Source organism: Chionomys nivalis, chromosome 25 (assembly GCF_950005125.1).
Source record: "Chionomys nivalis chromosome 25, mChiNiv1.1, whole genome shotgun sequence".
Lineage (NCBI taxonomy): Eukaryota > Metazoa > Chordata > Mammalia > Rodentia > Cricetidae > Chionomys > Chionomys nivalis.
This window is the reverse complement of record NC_080110.1, coordinates 8840278-8857292: the sequence shown is the minus strand read 5'-3', so window position 1 is coordinate 8857292 and position 17015 is coordinate 8840278. Positions and strand designations below refer to the sequence as shown.

At 45.1% G+C, this 17015-nt stretch overlaps 1 protein-coding gene across 1 annotated transcript in view; it reads right to left on the bottom strand.

Annotated features, from left to right (window-relative positions):
• Ccdc38 (coiled-coil domain containing 38) overlaps window positions 1-17015 on the bottom strand; it is a 36087-nt gene that overhangs the window by 3785 nt on the left and 15287 nt on the right. The window contains 9 exon segments of the mRNA XM_057757414.1: window positions 382-467; window positions 470-545; window positions 4741-4876; window positions 6639-6790; window positions 10178-10246; window positions 12553-12581; window positions 12621-12643; window positions 14264-14273; window positions 15634-15723. Of these exon segments, the coding sequence (XP_057613397.1) occupies window positions 382-467; window positions 470-545; window positions 4741-4876; window positions 6639-6790; window positions 10178-10246; window positions 12553-12581; window positions 12621-12643; window positions 14264-14273; window positions 15634-15723 (671 nt within the window).

The following is a 17015-nucleotide window of genomic DNA, read 5'->3' as shown; positions in this document are numbered from 1 at the left end:
TGAGAGCAGACAAAACATCTAAAATCACTGTGCTACCAGCGGTATAACGGTGTTCCTCCCCCATTTTTATTACACTCACTAAAGTCCATACTGCTATGTGGTATTTATTTGCATATGTGCTCAAGTCCCCTTCTTGAGGGGGAATTGGAGGGCAGGGGCTACTGCTTTGGCTACCGTGCACCCCTAAATCAGTGTCCTGCACATAGCTACACAATAAATGTTTGCTGAATCAATGACTGCATTCTTTCAGAGAAGCGCGTGTTCAAGCAAACAGATTCCTAGGCTGACCAAACAGCCTTTTAGGAGTTGAAAATTAGAACTCTCCACGGGGACGCCATTGCTGTACTAAGAATTTAGGCCGAAGCCCGCCAATCCCTGTACCTCGCCACTGCGCTCTTTTACTTGAAGTTGCAGTCTCTTGAGCTGGTAGATAACGTAACTCGGGAGAGGAAAGATAGCATCCTTTATCTCCAGAGGGACTCAATAAACTTCTCGACAAAGTAAATCGTTTTCCATGTACGTTCGTGCCCCAGGATTGCACACTTCTGCTCAAGAAGATGAAAGTCACCGCACAGTCAAGGAAACCCCACCCGAGGCCAGTGGCCTCGCACTGCTGGGGAGACCCATCCTGGACCACAAGTGCCTCACAGAGCCGCCATTGCTTCCAACAGCATGTCGCTCCACCTCCTGCTTTAATAAGTGTTCTGAAGATCCTGTTCATTGCAGAACTCCTAGCCTCTCACTTTCCGAATACTTACTGCATTTCCATTTATACTACAAGAACCGTCTATTTTTTTTAAAGAAAACTTAGGGAAATACAAAACAATACAAAAGAAAATCATGAATCCTATTTATCATGAAGTTCTGTCTATCTGTCACCATCACAACATAGCACTTATTTTGTTTCCTATTTATAGACCCACACATTCTTTTTTAGAAACCTTGGAGACAGCTAAAGGGCAGAAAAATATAAAAGGGGAAAATGTGAAAGGACACCACCAAGTGTGTGTGTGGGGTGTGGGGATAACACGACATAAATATCTTGCCAGAAAGTAGGGTTCATAACTATAATCCTAGCACTTAGCTGAGGCAGATAATTGCCATGAGTTTGGGTCAACCAAGGGGATCCTTTCTTGAAGAGAAAAAAACTTAGTCTAATATATATGGGAATTTAAAGTATTTAATTCTGGTTTTTAGAAAAACTGGTAGGAAAATGTTCCAATGGAAGTTTCTGAAGGCTCCTTGAACAGAGCATTGGGGACAGACAGGCGGTGACTTTTCATGGTGATTTTTAAGTTCCCCCCGTCAAACAGCAGAGGGAAATACAAGATGAAATACTTTATTAAAACAAGATGAGAACAGATTAAGAACTAAGAGAAGGAAATGAAAGAAGGCAGCTGTGTAAATGAGATCCAGCCCCTGGTCCTCCACAACTAAAGAGCCAAGAAAACTGTTCCAGGCTGAGGCCCCCTAGTGACTTCAGATGTGCAAATGGGCCTTTTAAACTGCCACTAGAGGGCAGGCAGGCTCAGGCCAGAGCGTGTGGGAGAAGCAGCGGCTGGGATTGCCCTCATCCTGGCAGCAGGCGCTGGGTGCAAGAAGATGGATCAAAGACTGAGTACCCGGATAGCATAAGGTGCCTGGCCTCGAAATCACTATATGCCTGCCTCTGCCTCCCGAGTGCTGGGATTAAAGGCTTGCCCCACCACCGTCTGGCTGGACTCCATTCTAATCCATGTCTCCTTCCTTGCGGACACAAAACCAGAGATGATCAAATTCAGCCAACATGCCGTCCCGAGGCCACTAAAAACCGCTGCTGCTGAAAAGTCATGTGGGCAAACCCCGTAAACATGGGGGCAGGGAGACACAGGCCACGGTTCTGTCTATAGCGTTCAAAACAGCAAAGCAAATCCATGGTGAGACGTTAAAACAGGGATCGCCTTGAAGGATGGAGAGATCCAGGGCGGGGTTCTGGTAGGAGTCAATTTAGTCCCTCCTCTGTGGGCTGTGCTCGCTTGAGAAAATTCCTTTAGAGGCAGACTTACTTGTTTGTTAATGTTATTCTTATTAAATTTTTATTTTAAAAATACTGAGGAAAAATTTAAGGGGTTGAATACATTTGTTAAGTGTGGCAGTTTTGAAAGAATTAAAGTTATTTTTATAGATTTGAAGTCCCTAATGATAATACCAAAATTATTTGTGCTATATTGTCCTCAATAAATTGGGGGGACTTAAGATTAGGAATGGATGTTTATTCATAAAGGATTATGTTTTGTATATTTTAAGATTTGAAAGATTGGAGGACAGTCGAAAAGTCTAAGACTATAATGCCTCATTCGTGTGTCTAGGGGTGTAGCTTTGGTCCTGTGCCTGTCTAGCATGCGTGAGAGGCACCTAAAAACTGCACGAAAGGGCTGGAGAGATGGCTCAGAGGTTAAGAGCACTGATTGCTTTTCCAGAGGTCCTGAGTTCAATTCCCAGCAACCACATGGTGGCTCACAGCCATCTGTAGTGAGATCTGGCGCCCTCTTCTGGCTGCAGAGATACACACAGAACACTAAACATGAAAAAGACTGCACGAAACTAGTGCGGTAGCATGTTTGTAACCCCAGCCTCAAGGAGGGGTGGGAGGAGAAACTCAAGGCCATCTTCATCTGCATAATTTGAGGCCAGCTTTAGATTATGAGACCCAGTCTCAAAAACAAAATCAAAACAACAAAAAACCCACTTCTAATTTTTCAGTTTTCCCCCCTTCTTCCATATTCCACACTTCCTACTTTTGGAAGACTATGAGTTACTAACCCCATGCTCCAGAGTGTGCCTGCAAATTGTCCATGAATTGCCAGTGTCATAGTTAAGACTCTTATTTTGTGGATAATCTTAAGCAGGACTTAAACAGGAATTTTCAAAGCAGTCCTCAGTGGTCTTACCATCTGGGCATTGAGCCCTGGCCCTAGATTCTCCCTTCCCTTAGTTGACTCAATATTTAAAGTATTGAAGATGCCTTTCCCCATCGTCCCCTGCTCTGAAATTAGAGGGGTTTGGTTGAGGTGTGGATGCCAGTAATGTCACAAATAATTTGTCTTTTATCTTACAGGGTAGTCGGTTTCAGAATTGAGTTGAAGGATAGGAACAACCCAAGTGTCCATCAGTAGAGGAATGAGTAAATAAAGTATGTGGTTCATAAGATGGAATATTGTTCAGCCTTAAAAAGGGCACAATTCTGACACCTGCCACGAAGAGGATGAATTTGGAGAGCATTTTACTCTGTCACACAAGCTCTAGACAGAGGACACTTATTGTACATATCCACTTGCACAAGATACAGAAGAGTCACCTTCCAAGAGACAACAAGCAGATGTGGGCGGTGAAGGGATGGGGGGGCGCGTGTTTAATGGGCAAGCACCTTGTATAGAACCAAAAGCATTCTTAAGATGGGTTGTACAAGACCAAAAGCATTCTAAAGATGGGTTGTACAGACCAAAGGCATTTTTAAGATGGGTTGTACAAGACCAAATGCGTTCTTAAGATGGGTTGTACAAGACCAAATGCGTTCTTAAGATGGGCTGTACAAGACCAAAAGCATTCTCAAGATGGGTTGTACAAGACCAAAAGCATTCTCAAGATGGGCTGTACAAGACCAAAGACATTGTTAAGATATGTTGCAGAACAGTGTGAATATATTTGACACCAAACCGTACATCCAAAAATGGTTAAGATATTAAATCTTATGCCTAAGTGATGGAGAAGTTCGGGAAATAGACTGTGGTAAGTTACGTTGCATGAATGTACTTAATGCCATTGAATTGCCCACTCAGAATGGTTAGATGGCAAATTTTCTGTATATGGTACCACAGTTTAAAAAAAAAATGGTTGATTAAAAAGAAAAGCAACTGAACTGTTCCAGTCAACACAGTCCCTGCCACAGCTTCTAAGACATCATACTGTCATACCTTAGGACATGCAGGAGCCTAGCAGCCAGAAACAGCCCTTGCCTTGAGTAACTGTAGGCAAGGGAGGATGGTTGCCTGTTTTCTAATGCAGCCCATTCCCCAAATCTACCTCTGTCTAAAAAGTCAAAGTTTGTGATCGTAAATGTAACGTTAGCCCCACGTAGCAGCTTTGGATTCTTATTTCCCTAGAGGTCTTTCCAAGAAACCAGTGGTAGTGAGAGTTTCCTGTGGACCTGAAAGCTACCCTCATCATTCATTCAACAAACATTTATTGAGCATTGATGCTATGGGGACACTGAGCTCATCAACAGGATTGTCCCTGTGTGGAGGGGTTTGCATCCGGCTGGGAGAGATGAGCTTGTCAAGAGATAAGGGTATTAGCATATGTCACAGGTGCTGGGAAATGAGCTAATTCATTCAGACCCAAAGAAGTTGACACATGTCCTAGGCCCAGGGCTGGGCAGATTTTCCTTTCAGCGTTACATGTGTGGGTTCATGGTGTGTTCACTGTGCTACTGTCCACTTGAATTGCCACCGAAATGGTCAAAGGCAGTGAACTACATCACACAAACACACAAATGCAGTTTGAAATAACAAGAGCAACACCTCACATGACCCCAAAGTCAGTGTCAATAGTTCCTAGCTAGTAAACCGATTCTTTCATATTGGCAAAAATAATTCCTGTCAACAGTTTGTGGATCGCCTTAACTGCCCCTGCCAAGTGCTCAGCACACAGGGAGGCCAGATTACTACCAGGAGACAAAGTTACCACAGGCCAAGAATGTACCTGAGTATCCGAATTGAATTCTCCGTAACTGAAGAGCCTGGACCTCAGCTCCAGTTCCGCTGCCTTTTCCTCTTCTCGCTCACAATTGGTCTTGAGCACCTTCTTGTGCTCCAGCAGGAACGCAATGTTGTTGTTTCTGATGCAAAAGAAGGAGGGGACCGTTTTGGGCATACGTCAGCAGCTGGTACCCGGCAGGTACACACAGCTCGTTGTGTGTGTGTGTGTGTGTGTGTGTGTGTGTGAGAGAGAGAGAGAGAGAGAGAGAGAGAGAGAGAGAGAGAGAGAGAGAGAGAGAGAGAGAGAGAGAATGTTTGTTGTGGTCGGGTCAGGGATGAATGCCCTGGTGTCTTTAGGGGTCAGAGACAATTTACGGGACATGGCTCTCTCCTGCTACCATGTGGATTCCAGGGATTGGACTCAGGCTTGGCCGCCAGCACCTTTACCCACTGAAGCCTCCCAGTGGCCCAGGGTTTCTCTTTTGTTGTTCACAGAAGCAAATGGCAGGCTGTCTGGCCCCTGGGCTGCTGGGGCGTCTCTTGCTTGTCTCTGCCTACCATCTTGCCTTAGGGGCACCGAGATTACAGATGTGCACTACTGCAGCTGGCCTTATGTGGTTTCCGGGGCTCAAACTCAAATCCTCGTGCTTGTTCAATAGCTGTTTTATCCTCTAGTCCTATCTTTACATCTACACTCAAGTTACAACTAGGCAAATGCACGCTTTAATGCAGGCTTTAACTTCCATCAAGAGACACTTTCTTTACTTCCTCTGCTATTGTGGTTCCCCGCAAGATCCCAGACAGAAAGCAGAATGGAGGTACCGTCAACCGTAAGCTGTGCATCTCCAGCATATGAGTGTCCCCAAATCTGGCTGACACATCAGAATAGCCTCAGCTTCAGGGAAAATGAATACCTAACTAGTTTGCCTTGGGATTCTGGCAAAAATCCTCTAGAGCATGGGTTGTGGAGATGACTCAGCAATTAAAAGCACTGGCTTTTCTTCCAGAGGTCCTTAGTTCAATCCCCAGCAATCCCTGGTGGCTCACAACTATCTACAATAGGATCTGATGCCCTCTGCTGGTATGAAGGTGTACATGCAGATAGAGCACTCATATACATTATAAATAAATCTTTAAAAAAAAATCCTCCAGGGAAAGATTTGGTCATAGATCCCTTTCCATCACAAACATGCTCACATTCTCTGGGCCACCACCACATGCACCAAGGATGGAACTGGGCACAGAGGCACAATGAAGGGTGCTGGGAAGCTTTGATTATTTTGGGGGGGGGGTTGCCTTCTGGGCAAATTAATTGGTTCTGATGTTAAATGTAGTTTTACCCATTTCTTAAAACATTTACCATCTTTTGATGCAAAAAACTGTGTCGAATGATTCTATACATTTTGCATACAAATGGATATAAAGTTTTACACTCTATAATCTGAATGAAACTCTTTCTCAAACCTGTAATCTCAGGGGAGGGGACTTCGTGATTCATATCTAGTCTCCTCTGTATTAGGCCTGCATTGCTGCTAGACACATAAAATGATGTAGTATTAAGTCACAGAAAGTCATTTTGCTGAGCTTCACACCCAAGGAAATTTGTGTTTATTTCCACTCAATCTAGGTAGCCAGGTGGCCAGCTGACAGCTGTCCTGGACGGAATGGCAGCAATGGGTGTCAATTCAGCTCTTCCAGCAATACTTCAGCAAGTGAGAGAAACAGGAAGAAAATTAAACTAAAACCAGTCTATTCTGTACACTTGTAAATTTTACCTTCTTTGTGCCCAACACGTAAATCATTTTCAATGAAAACCCCAGCCTAAACCATGAGCAGAGACATCCCGAGTGAGTTGGGTGTGGCCTCTGGTTAGTAACCGTCAAATGGGAGAAACGCACTCACATCTTATCCTGTATAAACCTCTCTCTTTTGTTGACATCTTCGAGATTCTCATCCACATCCTGGGAATATTGGACCAAGGTGAGATTCTGTTCCTCCAGCTCGGTGAGGACCTGGAGCAACTCTTCTGGCTCCTTGAAGTAGATCTCCGGCATCTAATCAACCAAGGGTGAAGAGAAGTGTGTCAGATACACCCGTGTGACTTGTCCAGACAATGTAGGGAGTGAGGGAGCTGTCATATTCGTCAACTCTCCACGCATGTGGCAAACTCCTTGAGAAAAATCACCTTTCAAGGAGGAGCCACTTATTTCTGCCAGGGTGATGTGGGAGGTCCTTCTGTCTATGTGTTGCTTTTATTGGCTAATGAATAAAGAAAACTGGCTTGGTCTATAGCATGGGAGGAAGAAGGTGGAGTCAGGGGGACGCCACGGAGCCACCGCCAGAGTCAGACATGCCGAAACTTTGCCGGTGAGGCACTGCCACGTGGCGGTACACAGATGAATAGAAATGGGTTAAATAAATATAAGAGTTAGCCAATAAGAAGCTAGAGCTAATGGGGCAAGCAGTGATTTAATACAGTTTCTGTGTGATCATTTCGGGTCTAAGCTAGCTGGACGGCAGGGAAGAACAAGCGGCCCTCCCTCCAACACAGGGGCACTGCTGTAGATGTATGATGTTGTAGTACATTGTGGCAGGATCACATGGTCATCAAGAGATAGAGAGGAAGACCCAGGGGTCCCAATTCCCTCTCAAGAACATGCTCCCAAAGAGCTAACTTCCTTCCACTAGGCTCCGTCCCCAAAGATGCTCTATCCCTACAGATGTCACATGGTCTGCAGCGGTGTCCCCACCCTCCCCAGCAGTGGGGACCACACAGATGCCTTTGGAAATGCTCAGAGTCCATCCTGGAGTGACTGTTTTGAATATGAGGGAGGCAGAGGGAATTGTAAGGGAGCCACACCTGGTTCCCTGGGAGAGATGGCAAACTGTAAGAGGTGAGATTTGGGGTGTGGGGAGAGATGGGGGCTATTAGACAGGAAGGGGGGTAAAAGGAGAAAGGTTACAGCAGAAGGAGGGGAAGGCAGGAGAGGGGAGAAAGGAAAGATGGGAGGGAGATAGGAAACTGATGGAGATTCGTTTCTTCTCAGTTATTTGATATGCCCTGCCTTTGTAGAATAAGCATTGTGTTAAGTACGTATTTTCAAAGATGGTTTGTATATTAATAGAATGTGTTATAACTTAAAGTAGCCAAGATACAGAAGCAATAAAAATATTAATAGATTGCTGAATAAGGAAATACAGTACATATATACACAAGGAACAATGTTCAGTCTCAAAAAGGAGAAATTCTGTCTTCTACAGTATATTTGTGTGGTTATGAACATGTGTGTGCACATGTGTGTTGGGGGCTGTAGGAGAACCTCAGATTGGTTTTTCAGGTACTGCCCACTCTCTCCATCCCTCTCTTCCTCCCTCTCTCCCTCCATCCATCTCTCCATTTATCTGTCTGTCTATCCGTGCATCCATTTATCTATCCGTGCATCCATTCATCCATCCATCCATCCATCCATCCATCCATCCATCCATCCATCCATCCCAAAATCTTTTTGCAGTCCTTAAATTCACCAATCAGTATAGGTTGACTGGCCAGCAAGCCCCAGAGTTCTGTCTCTATTTCCCAAGTGTTAGAAAGGGCTCTAAGCACTTAGCACTGCACCTGGATTTTTTTATTTTGTTTTCATAATGGGTTCTGGGGCTGGAAATCGGGTCCTCATGCTTGTGAGGAAGCACAGTACTTCCTACTTCCTCAGTACCTACTGAGCGCACTCCACAGACCCATTCATCATTTATTTTGTTATTGGTTTTTTGTTTGTTTTTCTTGAGACAGGCTTTCTCCGAGTAACAGTCCTGGCTGCTCTGGAACTCACTGTGTGGTCCACGATAGCCTTGGACTCAAGAGATCCACCTGCCACCTCCTGAGTGCTGGCATTAAAGGCATGCCCAATTTACATGAGCCTTGAGAATCATTAGGGTAAGTAAAAGAGCCCAGCCACCACACACAGTGTATGATCCCCTTATTTAAATAAGTATTTAAATAACCAGTCTTTAAGAAACAGGAAATAGAAAGATAGTTGCCAGGGGCTGGAGGTTGGAGGGGTGTTGGACAGACACAGTGTTTCAGATGAAGAGATGGAATCTGCCTCACCATAGGGTGTGTATGGTCAGTACTGCTGTACTGCACACCAAAAGGGCTAAGATGGACAACCATGTGTTTGGGCACAGTTTTAAAAGCAAGATGACCTGGATAAGGTATGTCTTGTGTAATAACGGGTGGTATTTGGTGGTTTTGTTTTGTTTTTTCTCTTTTGGTGAGACTTATTTATTTTATGTATACGGTGCTCTATCTGCATGACAGAAGAGGGCATCAGCTCTCACTATAGACAGTTGTGAGCCACTATGTGGGTCCTAGGAATTGAACTCAGGACCTCTGGAAGAGAAGCCAGTCCACAACCTCTGAGCCAGTTCTCCAGCCTCTTTTATCTCTTTTTAAAATTACTTTCAAGCCTTTGTGGTTGCATTTAGATTGAAGTAAGCTCACAGTCAGTTTTGCTGCAACAGTGGGGTGTCTTGCAGGAAGATTATTTAGGGTTCTGCTTACCCAATAAAATGAAAAATTCTGGGTTGGTGAGGTAGCTCAGCGGATAAAGCACTGGGTGTGCAAGGGTGAGAAGCAGAGAGACACATGTAAAAGATGGGTGTGTGGCAGCCCCCGCCCCCAACCCTCTCCCCTTGTGATCCCAGCCATTAAGAGGCAGATCCGGGGATTTCCCAAGACAAGTTGGCTAGGTAGCCAAAATCAGTGAGCACCAGATTCAGTCAGGAACCTTGTCTCAGTAAATAAAGTGAAATCCCATTAAGGAACGCATCCAGTGTCAACCTCTGGCCTCCACATGCACAGGCACACACGTGTACACACAGGCAAACAAATACACACGCACCACACACACAATGATGAACAGTCTAAGAGCTGGCATTTGATAACAGATCTGCTCCAAATGATTTCTTTCAGGGTTGGTTTTTGAGACGGGCTCACTGTGTACCTAAGGCTGGCCTGGAACACATTATGTGGGTAGCCCAAGCTGCCCTTCAATCCTGTGGCTGCTTTGGCTTTGTTTTATTGAGTCAGGCACGTCTTGCAGCCTGGCCTCTCACTTGCTATACATCTGAGGGTGACCTAGGACTGCCCAGCCTCGCACCTCCGCCTCCCAAGTGCTGGGATTACAAGCCTGCTCTGTCACATCTGGCGTCTTGGCCCGACACCTGTGGCTCTCCTGCCTCACCCTCCAAAGGGCCGGCACAGTATCTTCTTATTTGTCTATTTTTTATAGACGGCTTGATGACAGAGATAGGTAATAGCCAGGATGTGAGAGCAGAATCAAGCCACATTTCCTTCTGGAAAATGTGTGACATGTTTGGAATAGGGCATTTCAGAAGAAACGAATCTGCATTGACAGCTGAAACCAAGAGACACAGCTGGTTACCAGATCGAACTCCAGTGTCTCGTCCTCTAGAAAGAACTCCAGACTGTCCTCCGAGCCTATGCGTTCATCCTGACTGTTAAAAAAAAAGAAAGAAAAAAAATTATTTCTGAGTCACTTCCCATTGGTAGGTTTGCCTTTGTTTCTAAATTGGCTTCGAACCCTGACTACCACAGAGTTCTTTTTTAAATTTAATTTTATGTGTATGAGCGTTTTGTCTGCATGTGTGTCCGTGTACCACATGCAAACCTGGTGTCCACGGAAGCCAGAAGAGGGGATCAGATGCCCCCAAGACGGGAGTTACAGGGAGTTATGAGCCAACACATGGATGCTGGGAATCGAACCCAGGTCTTCTGCAAGGACAGTCAGTGCTATAACCACTGAGAAACCTTGCCAGCCCCTATTACGATTCTTTTCATTAGACGGCTTATCGTTTTAGGGGGCTGCTCACCCCACGATTCCATAACTGTGCCAAAGAAAATCATACTCAGTCTCAGACAGAGTCACACATGCAGGAGACCACACAAAAACAGATTATTTAGCGGCATCAAAAACGTAGCTTGCTTTCTCTAAAGACACATTGACTCCCTACCTTGTTGTGTCTATTTTGTCACTACCAAAGTGGACATGACTTCAAAATGTGAGCTCTAGCGCTGGCTCAAGATTGATCGCCATCTTCAGAATGCTTTTCAGTGAGACAGCTACCTGTCTCTTACAGGTAATAGTTTCTACTCGTATGAGGAAGTATCAGGTAGGCGGATGGTAAGATACAACTTTACAGAATAATGACGTTGGACCTACGAGATGACTCAGAGGGGGTGATCTGATTTGATCCTCAGAACCCACATGGTGGAAGGGAAGATCTAACTCATGAAAGTCGTCCTCTGACCAACCCATGTGTGTTGTGAAGAACACACACACTCCGGGGAGGGGATAGGTAAAAACTAATGACGGGTCTTGGAAATTGACTCTGGAAAAAAATCCTTTATAAAAGATAAACCAAAAGCAATTAGAATTTTAGTACACCAGGAAAAAGAGAGGGAGGTAGGTGGTGATGGAGGCTGTTGTGGGGAGAAAAACGAATAAATGAGGGCAGGGAGGAGAGTGAGGTACATACCTGTCAGGACAGTGACAATGAGAAACAGCCGACGGGACCACAGAGACGGCTCAGCAGTTCAGAACACTTGCTGCTCTGAGAACCTGAGCTCCGTCCCCAGCACCCACGTCAGGCAGCTCACAATTGCCGATAACTCCAGCTCCAAGGGATCCAGTGCCCTCTTCTGACCTCCACGGGCACTGAAGACACACACATACACACACACACACACACACACACATGCCGGATCAAAGGCTGAAGCTGTTGAGAAACTAGACGTCACATGCACGGCTGGTGGGAGTGTAAAATGGTAAAGACATTGGAAAGAAACTGACTTGTACCGACTAGCACACTCTTGCCTTATATCCGGAGACATAAGAACTATCTTGAGTGGCGCACGCCTTTAATCCCAGCACTCGGGAGGCAGAGGCAGGCGGATCTCTGTGAGTTTGAGGCCAGCCTGGTCTACAAGAGCTAGTTCCAGGACAGGCTCTACAGAGAAACCCTGTCTCGAAAAACCAAACCAAATCAAACAAAACAAAACAAAATAATTAGAAAAAATAGCAATGGCCAAGTGTCACAGAAGTGGGGGATCCCAGGATCCCCAGAATTCAGAGTCAAATGTCCCTGTGGTCCTCAGGGAGCGTCATGAACAGGGCACTCAGCTCAGAGCCCTTCCTCAAGGCTAGCATGTCTGATCCAGACAGTCATTTATCTCCTCAAAACCTCTTGGGTAGCTAGGGATGAGAATGTATGAAATGAATTAACAATCACGTTAGGGAAGAAACAAAAGAGGAAATAAAAACGCTTTATGGTCCTACTGCCGCAGCCAGCAGAACAGCTCGAGGGGGAATCCCCGGGGTCTGGGATCTGGTGGCTTCTGTGGTTGTGGTCCTACTCAAAGAGCAGAATTTTGGGGCACCACGGGAATGCAGGCTTGGCCACCACTGTCTCCACTGTGTGTGCCCACAGGCCTGGAGACGAGGTCTCTGTGTTGAGCATATGTTAAAAAGAGTTATTTTCTAAAAAGCCTTTAATGGTTTCCATCAGAGTTTAGTAAGTTTGTACCGTACTTGAAGAACATGGAGGATTTCTTCGCGTGTGGGCCAAAAGCAGATTTCTTCTGTTCCCGTCCTGTTCAAAATGTCCAGGTGAGGTCCATGCCATAGGTGATGGGAGAGGGAAAGAAGGAGAGCGCTATTAGAGATGAGCCCTGGTCTCTTGGTGTGAGGTACCATGTGCCCGTTCTTTTTAAAAAAAACGTTATTATCACAATGGTGACCATAGAGAAAACGGAGCTCTTTCGTTGGACTGAAATGCGATTCCAAGCATGTGTCCAACTGAAAACACAGTGGCCGAGTGGGGCTTGACCACTGAAAGTCCCAAATGAGGGACAAAAATAAGGGGCACGTCATGGTTCTGTTTTTCCTATTATTAGCAATCTCTAGTTCTGATCACAGGGTTTAAAAGAACTAAGGAAGAAAACCAATGCTCAGCTCCCTTCTCAACCAGAAGAGACCAGCCTCCTGGTCGTGGGCCTCTTGTACTTACCTGCTCCACATCTGTGTGCAGATTAACACCTGGACCAGTGTTGGCCCGGAGAATCTTCATCCACCTGCCCAGGACCCACCAACATCTTTATGGCTCACCGTTATTCTCTTTATTCTGCTTTGACTCCGCCATGGGCCTCATTCTTGCCACCTACTCCCTGGCAGGCTCCTACTGTGACCTGGTGGGGGTAACATGCTAGGCCTTTTCCACTGAGGCCTCACTCCCTGTCCCTACTGTGTCACTGTCTTCCTTGTAGCGTGTGGTACCCTAAGTCTTTAAAAGTGCCTGAATGTAGATGAAGTTCCTATCCCACCCAGCCCCACAGCTGTTCAGTCCCAAAGAAACGCACAGAGGTTTACATTATAAACTGTTTGACCTATTAGCTCACGCTTATTACCAACTAGCTCTTATAACTTAAATTAACCCATAATTCATGTCTATATTTAGCCATGTGCCTTGGTACCTTTTCTCAGTAAGGCATTCTTATCTTGCTTCCTCTGTGTCTGGCTGCCTTTCCTCTTCCCATAATTTTCCTAGTCTGGTTGCCCTGCTTGTACTTCCTGCCTAGCTACTGGCCAATCTGCATTTATTAAACCAATACAAATGACAAATCTTTACAGTGTACAAGAGCATTATTTCATAGCACCTGAAATTCATTGTCTGCCTTTGATAAATATGAAGTGAATGAAGAAGAGAGGAGGGAAGCAGGGCAAAGTATCTCATCATACAATGCTTTTGCTTTTAGAACAGTGTCTGAGCACGTTTTACTGAAATCATTTGTAGGAAGTGCTATTCAAACTGAGTAACACCTACACTCAACATTTCAGAATGTGCCATTGAGATTCAGCCCTCCTTTTCCCCATCCCTACACACTACCCCAGATCCCCAAATGGGCAAAGTAATATGTTGTGTGTAGGCTCCAACTGGCTCATACCTTAAAAAAAAAAAAATTCCCACTTATAACTCTCTGGCAGAATGCATAGCCATCCAGGCTCATATAGCATGGTTATTTCTGGGCAGACAAATCTTGCTGCTTTTGCCCTAACCCCAAAATACACCTACTGCTTAGTGACAAGATCAAGTGGGGAAAGGGGTTCCAAGAGTCAGCCTGGATTGGGGATCACAAACTCAGATGACCACAGGGGGCAGATGCAGGAGGGAAGGCGGCCTGGTGGGAACTAGAATCACTTAATAGGGAGGACCGTCCCACAGGGAAGGACCATCCCGCGGGGAAAACTGACCCACAGGAAATATCCTTAGAGCCAGGACATCAGGTCTGGCGGTTTTCAAGGGAACATGAAGATTCAGATATTTTCATGGCATCTGATGGTTTTTAAGTGTTGATTTCCAAGTCAAACAATGTTAAAACACTGACCCCTGGTGTGTGGTGGTGATGGAGAGTGCTCAGGGTTGACCGTGGTAGAGTATCCTCAGTCGGTCACTGTTGCCCTCCTGTCTCAGGCTAGGGTAAGGGACTGTCATTACAGAAGGCAGACTTGAACCAAAGGATTGGGGGGAGGGATGTAAACAGAGACCACACTTTCATTTCTCACTGCCCAGACCAAAATAATCACACAGAAACTATATTAATTATAGCACTGTTTGCCCAAAGACTTATGTGTACTCCTAGCTGGCTCTTACATCTTGAGTGAACCCATTTCTATTAATCTATGTATCACCACGAGGCTGTGGCCCAATGGTAATGTTCTGGCATCTTTCTCTTTCAGTGGCTACTTGGTGTCTCCTCCCCCCAATTTTTAAAATATTTTAAAAATTTTTTATTTTAATTTAAATTACAGGGCCAGCCAAATATTCTGATAATTCACTTTTCCTCAGGATAAAGGAAATACTTCCATGCCATTCACAATTTAATCTCCCGCTTTTTAAAAGTTTTTTTTTTTTTTAAAAAAAATCACATTACATAACTGCCTTAAGTAAGATTAACCCTTTATAACACCGAAGAAACCCAGGATAGTCATTTTGGTAACAGGAACCTACTAAAAATGATCACAGGTCAATTGCATTTTTCAGTTTGGATTGTTTTCACACTTTTCTGATTAGGAACAATTCAGAAGCCTTCTCTGCCTCCAGCTCCCAACACATTAGAAGCACACATTTCTTTGACACACCGCACTCATCTCGAACACCAGGACTCTAGCACTACTTCATGTTTGCCCGCGTGGAAGCTGTTTTCTGTCTGGAGTTCTAAGAGCGAGCTCGGCAAGGGGACACCCCTTCCACCTGGTGTAATGGCTGCTGTCACCCTTAAATCCTGACTCATGGCACAGGGTGGCGAAGACCCGTCACTCGGCTGAGTCTGCTTCCTGACGAGGATTTCTTAGTCCAAGAGACTAAATGCGTTTCTACTAGTGAACAGCAATTCTCCCTCTCCTCTCCTCTGTCCTGAGGGAAACATCAGAGGGAACCGGCTACTAGATGGTTCGATTAGTCTTTCACCCCGATACCCAGGTTGGACGACCAGTTTGCATGTCAGGACCACTGCGGACCTCCACCAGAGTTTCCTCCGGCTCCGCCTTGCCCTGGCATAGTTTACCAGCTTTTGGGTCCCAATGCCTATGCTGGGGACTCCAGGGGCAGGGGAGGTCTTATCTAAGAGAACATTTAGGATGAGATTCTTGTCTACTTAGACTTGTCTTTGCGATAACATCACAAAGAACAGAATGGCTGGCTTTCCGGGATCACGGGTGATATGGGCATCACTCCCCCACCCTCACTTTCCAGCAGAGCCCCCTTCTAGTACAGCTTCACTTTGGAAGTTCTGGCCAGCGCCGTCATTGGCCTTAGCTCTTACCTTGGCTCGTTCTTCCTGTACCGTGCTCATCGGAGAGAGACAGCCTGTCCGAGTCGGCGCTATCTCTTTTACTTGAACTTAATGAGAATTCTAGAAATGGAAAAGGAAAAGAGAAAGAGTATTTGTAGGAGATAGAAGTGGTGGGGTACCTTCCCAAGAGCAAGAGCTTTGCCTCCGTGTAACGGCAGAGTTGCCATCAAAGCTTCCAAGGATGGGGATCCCAGACAGGGATCCCATCTTCTGCAATCTTACACGGCAGAGGGCGAGGACTGCCCTCTGACACAGGGAGAAGAGACAAGAATAGACCATTTGGGGCTTAGGGGGTCTCCATCTCCAATATTAACCCATCATAGCTCCGGAAATCCCACGGAAGCTATGGATACTCGTCATCTGAGAGGCCTACTGGGTTCTGAGTCTTCCATTTAGAAGTCTAGGATGACTAAATCTTAAAGTGCCATGTGAAATCATGTCACCGCTTTCATTCTCATTTTTCTCTTCCTCCACATCATTTAACGAGCTCCGACCAAGCGCCATCATGGATGTCCCTAACTACCAGCTCCCTGCAGAACAAGTTATCCGATTTTTAGTTTGACAATTTCTGTGGTGTAAATAACTCAGGGCATCTGGGCTCTCTCTAGCCTTCCTGTCCTTGGATGGAATTTTGAAAATGCTTCAGGCAGCAACTAAGAATCTTGGCGCTCATTTCTTTCCCCTCTCCTAGGGATAACTCTGCTGTGCTCTTAGCGACCAATGTTTATCCATCATTTCAGAGGAAGTGAAGCTGGTCCTACCTTAGTCCAGCGTTGCTGGAAAGGAAGTCTTCTGTTTTGATGTGGCTCTACTTGAATTAGGTATGAAATGTTTATGTAATGGGCTCTATCTCTGCTCCTTAACTGATAACCCTAACGCCAGCACAGCACTAGTCTAATAATTGAGGGTTATTAGCATAAAATTATAATATATTTAAATATGCATAATTTAAAGTAGCATTAGTGACCCACCTACCCCCATTACTTTCTCATTTATGTTTCTATATGAGCCTCGTGGTACAAAGTCCTCTCCATTTTGCTATTCAACTCCCTGAAAAGCCCTTGGCAGCAGTATTTTTATTATAATTCCACCAAATATACACATTTATTTCAAGAAAACTGGTAACTTAGAATATCAGTTTTTCTATCTGAAAACACAACATAATTTTCTATTTGTCAAATCTCGAGGTCACACACATTGAAGTTGTTGTTTTGCTGGCTTCAAAGTATTTGTACTGCTTCCAGTGAATAAATTTAGTTTATTCCAGTTAGTATTTTCGGTTAATGAGGTATAATTGACTTCGTATCCATTGATCCTTCTATAAAGGCCTGTAATAATACCAAATAGGTTTT